General features: G+C 39.0%; 1 protein-coding gene across 1 annotated transcript; it reads left to right on the forward strand.

Annotated features, from left to right (window-relative positions):
* Positions 1–264: 264 nt before the first annotated feature.
* On the forward strand, positions 265–10,605 carry LOC308160328 (ankyrin repeat and SOCS box protein 13-like; the record flags this gene model as incomplete). Its single annotated transcript, XM_080534244.1, has 6 exons — positions 265–307; positions 2,413–2,612; positions 2,803–2,953; positions 3,118–3,252; positions 10,114–10,311; positions 10,448–10,605. The coding sequence occupies 6 exons, from the start codon at positions 265–267 to the stop codon at positions 10,603–10,605; spliced, it is 885 nt and encodes a 294-aa protein (XP_080390370.1).
* Positions 10,606–10,809: the final 204 nt, after the last annotated feature.

Consider the following 10,809-nt stretch of genomic DNA (forward strand, 5'->3'; position numbering starts at 1 on the left):
TAGTAGAAGGCGATAGGGAGAAGGGCCCGAGCTAGATTACTCTTCCTGCAACGAATGGTGGATTGCTGATTCACATGCTTAGTATTCAAATGTATTGATTGTAAGTCGCTTTGGAATAAGGCGTCTGCTAAATGCCAAAAATTTAAATGTAAATGGATAAAAACGACTTACCCACAATTCGTGTAGCTAGTTACCCTGATAATCTTTGCGTCTTAAAAGTCATCACCTTATTCTTGGGGACAAGTAGAGAGGACAACATATTAAATGGAGATTACTCTAACTAGACCGTCGCTATTTGGAGAGATGGGTGAGTTTGTGTGTCTCTATTATTATCGTAGTCGACAGGTTGAGGTAACTACGTTAGCTAGCGGTGTAACCCTGACGACGGAGTTAAACATAGCAAGTCATAATAATGTGACCCACTATTGAAACGAGGCAGCTATGGTTGTGGATAAATGTACTGTTATCGGCAAGCTTTTCTGGCCCCTTTATTTACCTAGCTTTACTTCCTTCGGTGTGAGAAACATATTTAGCGAGATAAAATATGATTCTGCGTCTTTCTCGATACATACATAGGTAGCCTGATTTGAGGCTGAGCTGCGCAGGAGAAGTGATCTTCTTGATACCGTGTCTTATTACAGGGTATCCGCGGTGTCTTGAAAAGTATTAAAAGTTGATGAATCAATTTTGGGAAAATCAAGACCCTTAATAAGTATTAAAAAGTCTTATCACGATGTTATGAATATTAGGTCTTGAATTTTGTAGGTATTTTTCTGAACTAGACTCTGTCCAAAGAGTTTGAGTCCTAAAAACTTTTAGTAAAAGTTTGTGAATTTATTAGTTTTATTAAAAAACAAAGATGAACCGGAAATCGTGTTGTATGACTAGTGGTCTAGTCTATTGCAAACTAAAACTGTTAAGTTAAAGGTGTCACTGATGTCAACGGTTACAGCTCCAAGTGGCGGTGAGATCTGGAAAAATATTGACAAGGTCTTTAAAAAGTCTTAGAAAGGTATTGAAATTAACCTCAAGAATCAAGATTCCTGTATATACCCTGCCTTGTCTTATTTAGCTAAAGCATGGAAGTGTCCAGGGCCACTGGGGACTGTTATTACGGAGCACTCACGCAACTTCTTGAGCTCTAATTGCTCTGCATTAATTGTTCGACCTAATCATGTCATTGTGTCAAGAGTTAGATGGCGCAATGCTGATCGATAATGTCAATACTATCACATGCACACACACTAATAACTAATACTGCTGTTAGCCAACGTCAGACACGGGGCGAGCTGGTGTGGGCGTGTCTGTTGTTGGGTCGGGGATGAGAAGGTTTCAATGAACCCAGAATTAGGTCAGTGTTTAGCTTTTGTAAACATTGGTCAGTGTTTAGCTTTTGTAAACATTGGTCAGTGTTTAGCTTTTGTAAACATAGGTCAGTGTTTAGCTTTTGTAAACATAGGTCAGTGTTTAGCTTTTGTAAACATTGGTCAGTGTTTAGCTTTTGTAAACATAGGTCAGTGTTTAGCTTTTGTATGTATAGGCACAGAAATAAAAACACAAATAACTATATTGTAATAAACATTTAATCTTCTCAATGTAGCCTATTATTTGTGCTTTTAAGGGTTTTAATATCCTAATTACCGTGATGAAAGACTGCTGCATTGCATAGGGACATATAATGGACTGTACATAACTCATTTCCCATGGCTAAACACATTGTACCCAGCAACACTTCTAGAATATGAGTAAAGTGAGTTTAAATCATGAGGGGTGTCATACTGAGTGTTCTTACCTCTTTACTGTGGGCCAACAGTTAAAAGTGCCTCATCGGGGGGGTAACAACATAAGAAAATGTTACTCACTTATTTATCAATGGAGATCATTTCAGGTCATTTTTGAGATATGGATTTTTGCCTAATCAGCATTATGAGCATCTGTTTGCCATTGTTATGAAAACTAAAAATCTAAAAATTCTATATACAGTCAACATGTTCTTCTGTCAGATAATGCACCACTTCTCCCCGAAAATTGTTGCAATTACAAATGCTTTGGTATTCACATGTTTATTTATTTTGTTTGCATTGCAACAACTCAAAAAAAGCTGAGAAAAAAAGCCAAATCTGATATCATTTCACACAGTCCAAAAATTGACTGTATATCAGCAGGAGATGTATCGGTTGTCTGTGAATTCTGCCCCCCATAAATCGGCATTGGTACCGAAATTCCAGTATCTTTTAAGTGTTTTTCATGGTAGTTAAGGTTGAGACAGGAAAGCCACCTTTTTGTAGAATGACATCCCTGGGAAATTGACCAGTTGCGAATGGCAGAGACCAGAATAATTTCATTAGGCCCCATGACCACATTATTAAGCCTATGTGTAGGAAGTCTTTCTCACACTGCCCCTGCCTGCAGCTCACAGTCTGGGGTTCTGGACAGACCGTTCAGAAGTACACGAGGCGGCGGCAAAGGGCAGGGCGCTTCAGCTGCAGCAGCTCATCCAGGGAGGGGCAGCGGTCAACATGGTAGCTAAGAACTCCATAACCCCCCTCCACGAGGCCTGCATTCAGGGCCAGACCCAGTGCGTCAGACTGCTCCTGGACGCTGGTGCACAGGTGTGAGAGCTACAGAACGCCAGTGTGCTGCTTTCATTATTTCTGTGTGAGAGATTGAGGATGTTTGAATTGTGTTTGATAAACATTGAAACAAATATTATAGAATGTATCATGCAGAGCTATCTGGCATTTTTAACTGGTGTGCAGCTGCATTGTTCATGTTCATGGTGTGTGTGTGTGTGTGACACAGGTGAATGCACGTAGCATTCATGGTAGTACTCCACACTGTGAAGCTTGTGCTGCTGGAAGCTTTGAGTGTGTGAAACTGCTTATAGAACACGGGGCCAAAGTCAACCTTCCACTGTTTACCTTCTCACCCCTCCACGAGGCCTGCATGGGAGGTATGTCACATTGTCTTGTTCTGATTACAACCTCATCATTTAGGGGGGGCCAGCAGTCTTGAGTACTTCACAGAACATAGACACGCATGCCATCGGGATAATTCACTCAAGCCTTCAAAGTGTCTTGAACTGTGACTCACTGTGTGTTTGTGTGTGATTAATAGGTAATTCAGATTGCGTTCAGGTCATGATTGATGAGGGGGCTCTCATTGAGGCCCATAACTCTCAATTTGGGACGCCGCTACATGTAGCATGTGCCAGACAACACTTTGACTGCGTCAAGTTGCTCCTAAATGCAGATGGGCCCCTTTCTCTTTAACACTAGGACAGCGACGTTTTTTTACCTACTTTTAGCGCGACGAGGTGTCGAATCACACGACCACTCTTCACAATGGGAGAGTGTGAACTGACGCACAAAGATCGCTGGATGGCGATGTCACACAAGAAGAGAAAATGACAAGATCACTAGGCTACCTCTAAAAATGCATATAAAGTTCCTATGCGCAGAGAAGCAGAGAAGTGGGGAAATTATATATATGGAGAGGAGATTGATTGTGACTGCGGGAGCTTTACTAATGAATGAAAGTTGATTATCATTATTAAAAAAGAAAAGTAATAAATATTGCAATATTGTGTTATCATAATTATGAGCTTCACAGTGATAAAGTCTGTTTTTTTGTTGTGAAATTCGCCGGTAACGTCAGCCTGTCTGCCCCTGCAACTGCTATATTATATGTTATTATATGGAATGGCTGAATATGTTCATTATTTTTATTTTGATTACATTATATAATTGTATTTGGTATAATGACAAATACTTGAAACTTGAATGATCTCACAGGAGCGCGTGCATGCACGGTAAAGTGGAGAGGAGATTGATCCGGACTGCAGGAGTTTTCATTAGGCTACTAATGAATGATGATTGATTATCATTATTAAAAAAGAATAGTAATAAATATTGCAATATTGTGTTATCATAATTATGAGCTTCACAGTGATAAAGTCTGTTTATTTGTCGTGAAATTCGCCGGTAACGTCAGCCTGTCTGCCCCTGCAACTGCTATAATATATGTTATTATATGGAATGGCTGAATATGTTCATTCTTTTTATTTTGATTACATTATATAATTGTATTTGGTATAATGACAAATACTTTAAACTTGAATGATCTCACAGGAGCGCGTGCATGCACGGTAAAGTGGAGAGGAGATTGATCCGGACTGCAGGAGTTTTCATTAGGCTACTAATGAATGATGGTTGATTATTATAATAAAACAAATAATAGTAATAAATATTGCAATATTGTGTTATTATAATTATGAGCTTCACATAGATGCACAAGCCTGCGACTGCTGTAAGCTTAGTAAGCGGGAGAGCCGTCTTTGAAACCCGCTTGGCTGCCCCCAACTCTCTCTCCTGCCTGGATGGACCACAACACACGCACACTTTATTTGTCAAATACACGCTCTTGCGTGTTTCCATTCATGATGATATGTTTCTGTAAATTCATATATATATCCTATTGCATTATTTGAAAATTTACAGCGCTATAAATAGTGTCATTCAATGCACAACGCGACTTCACTAGATCTGTCGAATAAAATGAAAAATTCTGAGTGGGACTGCTCAGAAAAAACAATAATACATTATATACTGTAGGTCTATTATAAATATCCGTTCGTTATATAATATTCGTACAAGCTGTGTTGACCAGGTATCGAGACACAACAGCAGGGGAGGGGTGGGGGAAGGGAGGGGAGGGAGGGGTTACATCACCCTCTGTAGAACATCTTCTATCTAATCGGCGCACTGTGCTAAAATGCAATGCAAACAAAACAACACAGGACAGACAGCAGTGCAGTGATGCGTTTTATATTATATTCTTTGAACAACAGAACGGGACAGGCGCCAGAAACTGCCATAATATACCATACATATATCTGCCATATATCGTACCTCCGTTTTATATTGAGAAATATGATGATAAATACATATAGGGCGGAGGTATGCTATGTGGTGTGTGGCTAGATATTTTCATGTAGCACTGTGACTGCGGGGGAACCCGATGTCTTTGTTCATTGATCGGAAACGATCGACAGCCATCAACACTCCCCCCATCAAGCGCATGTCTTATTGAGTCAACACGAGTTGACTCGCTGGAACGAGACAGACTGATACACACCACACCTCTGCCATATCATACATCGGTCCCACATGTATTTATTTACCATCATATTTTTCAATATAAAACGGTATGATATGGCAGATATATATGGTAGCCTACATTGCAGTCGTCCCGCAGTTCTAGTAGATCGCCGACATCATGTTATTTGATGTACACATTTCACGGCAAGATAATTCCGATTTGTGGCAAACACCTAACAATTGTTCGTTCACTAAACATTATAACATGAACACAGTTATAGCACCAGTTCCTAGCACCTAGTTTCCTAGCACCAGGGGAGCCCCCCCTCCCAAATTTCGTTGTTTGGTACCTGTACTATATCAATGACAAATAAAGACCATTCATTCATTCATTCAAACAATGACAGTTACAGTCTCGCTCAAACTGTAGCGAGATTAGGAGACTACTAATTGAGAAAAAGAAAAGAAAATACATGAAAGAAAGGAGAGAAAGAGTACAGAATGATAAATCATTCAGAATGTTATTGGTTTTAATATTTCACAATCTGCCAGAATAAGCACGCTCCCTCGCACGCCCAGCACATCATTTTTGATGCCGCTAATGTGTGTAATGAAAAGTGTGACAATGTTGAAAGACATGATGTCATAATCAAAATATAAAACCTGGTTGGATAAAATAAGATTCTGTTGTGATTGTGTTGACATTGTTGTGATGTCAAAAGAGATCTGTGGATTATTATTTATACATAGTGGTCTATATTTATATAGTGGTCTAAATTTGTTTTATGCAACAAGGAGGAGAAAATGGTTACAGAAACACACCGTTGAAACGTGGTGGAGCGGGGGGAACCCGATGTCTTTGTTCATTGATCGGAAACGATCGACAGCCATCAACACTCCCCCCATCAAGCGCATGTCTTTATTGAGTCAACACGAGTTGACTCGCTGGAACGAGACAGACTGATACACACCACACCTCTGCCATATCATACATCGGTCCCACATGTATTTATTTACCATCATATTTTTCAATATAAAACGGTATGATATGGCAGATATATATGGTAGCCTACATTGCAGTCGTCCCGCAGTTCTAGTAGATCGCCGACATCATGTTATTTGATGTACACATTTCACGGCAAGATAATTCCGATTTGTGGCAAACACCTAACAATTGTTCGTTCACTAAACATTATAACATGAACACAGTTATAGCACCAGTTCCTAGCACCTAGTTTCCTAGCACCAGGGGAGCCCCCCCTCCCAAATTTCGTTGTTTGGTACCTGTACTATATCAATGACAAATAAAGACCATTCATTCATTCATTCAAACAATGACAGTTACAGTCTCGCTCAAACTGTAGCGAGATTAGGAGACTACTAATTGAGAAAAAGAAAAGAAAATACATGAAAGAAAGGAGAGAAAGAGTACAGAACGATAAATCATTCAGAATGTTATTGGTTTTAATATTTCACAATCTGCCAGAATAAGCACGCTCCCTCGCACGCCCAGCACATCATTTTTGATGCCGCTAATGTGTGTAATGAAAAGTGTGACAATGTTGAAAGACATGATGTCATAATCAAAATATAAAACCTGGTTGGATAAAATAAGATTCTGTTGTGATTGTGTTGACATTGTTGTGATGTCAAAAGAGATCTGTGGATTATTATTTATACATAGTGGTCTATATTTATATAGTGGTCTAAATTTGTTTTATGCAACAAGGAGGAGAAAATGGTTACAGAAACACACCGTTGAAACGTGGTGGAGCGGGGGGAACCCGATGTCTTTGTTCATTGATCGGAAACGATCGACAGCCATCAACACTCCCCCCATCAAGCGCATGTCTTTATTGAGTCAACACGAGTTGACTCGCTGGAACGAGACAGACTGATACACACCACACCTCTGCCATATCATACATCGGTCCCACATGTATTTATTTACCATCATATTTTTCAATATAAAACGGTATGATATGGCAGATATATATGGTAGCCTACATTGCAGTCGTCCCGCAGTTCTAGTAGATCGCCGACATCATGTTATTTGATGTACACATTTCACGGCAAGATAATTCCGATTTGTGGCAAACACCTAACAATTGTTCGTTCACTAAACATTATAACATGAACACAGTTATAGCACCAGTTCCTAGCACCTAGTTTCCTAGCACCAGGGGAGCCCCCCCTCCCAAATTTCGTTGTTTGGTACCTGTACTATATCAATGACAAATAAAGACCATTCATTCATTCATTCAAACAATGACAGTTACAGTCTCGCTCAAACTGTAGCGAGATTAGGAGACTACTAATTGAGAAAAAGAAAAGAAAATACATGAAAGAAAGGAGAGAAAGAGTACAGAATGATAAATCATTCAGAATGTTATTGGTTTTAATATTTCACAATCTGCCAGAATAAGCACGCTCCCTCGCACGCCCAGCACATCATTTTTGATGCCGCTAATGTGTGTAATGAAAAGTGTGACAATGTTGAAAGACATGATGTCATAATCAAAATATAAAACCTGGTTGGATAAAATAAGATTCTGTTGTGATTGTGTTGACATTGTTGTGATGTCAAAAGAGATCTGTGGATTATTATTTATACATAGTGGTCTATATTTATATAGTGGTCTAAATTTGTTTTATGCAACAAGGAGGAGAAAATGGTTACAGAAACACACCGTTGAAACGTGGTGGAGCGGGGGGAACCCGATGTCTTTGTTCATTGATCGGAAACGATCGACAGCCATCAACACTCCCCCCATCAAGCGCATGTCTTATTGAGTCAACACGAGTTGACTCGCTGGAACGAGACAGACTGATACACACCACACCTCTGCCATATCATACATCGGTCCCACATGTATTTATTTACCATCATATTTTTCAATATAAAACGGTATGATATGGCAGATATATATGGTAGCCTACATTGCAGTCGTCCCGCAGTTCTAGTAGATCGCCGACATCATGTTATTTGATGTACACATTTCACGGCAAGATAATTCCGATTTGTGGCAAACACCTAACAATTGTTCGTTCACTAAACATTATAACATGAACACAGTTATAGCACCAGTTCCTAGCACCTAGTTTCCTAGCACCAGGGGAGCCCCCCCTCCCAAATTTCGTTGTTTGGTACCTGTACTATATCAATGACAAATAAAGACCATTCATTCATTCATTCAAACAATGACAGTTACAGTCTCGCTCAAACTGTAGCGAGATTAGGAGACTACTAATTGAGAAAAAGAAAAGAAAATACATGAAAGAAAGGAGAGAAAGAGTACAGAATGATAAATCATTCAGAATGTTATTGGTTTTAATATTTCACAATCTGCCAGAATAAGCACGCTCCCTCGCACGCCCAGCACATCATTCCCATCATTCACATCTGTCCCATGGCCAGGCCTGATGCCTCTCCTGCCCTGTCTACCTGACAGCGCCCACGCTGAGCGCTCCGGTGACCTCCTATTCACTTTCTACTTTTTTTAAATATATATTGGTGTTCATATTAATTACCATACTTTTTACTTGGAAGAATTGAAGTGAACATTGCAAGTAAATAAAAATGTTACTTGAATTATCTGTCTCTCTGTGTTCGTTTGTAGTAGAAATATCACATCTGATATATCTATGTAAATAGATTTCACTGCAACATGAACACACTTCATTTTCACTTTTCACAACAGCTATTTTCATTTCATTTATAATGTGCAGTAAACAAACAAAATAATGTATACTCTCTGCAATTGGCTACTATACAATGGTGCCAAAATCAACTATCCAAATATGAATCTGCGTATATCTATGTACAACCCTGTTGTAGCCTATTATTATCATGGTCGACATGAGAATTGTTGGCTACTTCATATCACAACTGAACATTCATATCAGAATCAGAATCAGAATCAGAAGACTTTTATTGCCATGACATGTAAACATGTTAGGAATTTGGTTTGGAACAATGGAGCACGGTTTACAGCAGGATAGGTGCAAGACAGGACAAGACAGTGCAAACCAACATCAAAGTGCAAGAGTCATAATTAATATAAATATAAAGTGCAGAGATCAAGTGTTCATATCCAGACAGTCCAAAGCTCTCTGGGTGGGGGTGGAGGGAGGGTAGATATATATATATATATATAGCCTATAGCATTATTTGAAAATTGACAGCGCTGTACAGGCATAATCATCAAAAAAGACATTATATACAATATTATAAATATCCGTTTGTTATATAATATTTGTTGATGAACTACTTTGCTGTGGTACCTATGTAATACCACACAGCTTGATAGGTACATACTGTGCAGTGTATCATTCATAACTGTACATAGGCTACACATATCATAATATCTTATCACTATTGCATGGAACTTGGGTGAAAAAAAAACCTCAGCTCCAACAAATCTGAAGGGATTGTAAAAGTCATACTGTACAGTTTATCATTTTCATAACTGTCTGTACATATACATATCTTATGTATCACTATTGCTATATATAGCCTATATATAAACACATTATGTTACAAATATCAGTCTTATCCACTGTATCTAATTCAGCACTGAAGCCTGAAGGTTGAGCACAGTGTGTGCCCCCTTGCTACCTCTGCTGATATAAAAGAGAATTGCAGCCTTGGAGAAAAATATGGCAGCCGAATCCCAAGGCAAATACACAGACACACACAGAAATACTGCAAAATCGCTTTATACTAACTCGATTTTGAAAATGTAAAGATGCTGGGTGGTAGAACGCACATATCTAGGAAAAGTCATGAAAGGAGGGTCCTGAAATTTGATCGAGTGCAAAGGTAGATTTTTTTTTGTACTCACTGGTGCTGTTTAACACCTCACGGCTGTTCTAGTGTTAAGAAACTATTGCATTGACTTTACCTAAGTACTATAAAATAAAATAAAACATCTTGATGCAGGTATAAATTCTCAAATAATGTTGTGTTCAACTACTGATCTTCTCATCCACACAAACTTTTCAACCTCTCAAGGTGCAAATGTGATGGCTGCCAACATACATGATGATGAGACGGCACTACATCACGCAGCTAGAGTGAAAAATGTTGACCTGATTGATCTGCTGGTGGAGTTTGGAGGGAATGTGTATGCCAAGGATGACCTCGGCAAAAAGCCTATCCACTACACCAGTCAAGGGTCCCCCTCAAATCTCTGCCTAGATTTCTATGAAAGTGAGTTTATTCATACAACATATCCTTTCATGGGTAGAAAAAATGGGATTAGCCCATCTATAGAAAAATGCAGTTGTTTACATACACAGAATATTTTTGATATCCAGCTCATCAGTCAGTTTTCTTTCTTTCTCAGGTACACCCCTCAGTCTACAACACATAAGCAGGCTGGCTCTGAGAAAGGCGTTAGGCAGAAGATCTCTGGAGGTTCTGTCCAAACTGGAGTTACCCAATCGCATCATCAGCTACCTCTCCTACATGCCACCTCCAGCGGTGGAGCTGTCTAAGAAGTAGCTACTTCTAACAAGCCCTCCACTTCACATTTGAGGATCACTTGGAGATAATAATAATACATTTGTTTAAAATTGTTTGTTTTTACCTATTATATTTGTGGTGCGAAATTGTGTGTTTTTTAAATTGAAATAGCTGTTTTTATATTGTTTATAATGTGTTGTTTTTTACCTATTGTACTTGTAAAGCTGTAAACTTTGACGTAAA

The sequence above is a fragment of the Nansenia antarctica genome, assembly GCF_963989245.1.
Source record: "Nansenia antarctica genome assembly, chromosome: 6".
Classification (NCBI taxonomy): domain Eukaryota; kingdom Metazoa; phylum Chordata; class Actinopteri; order Argentiniformes; family Microstomatidae; genus Nansenia; species Nansenia antarctica.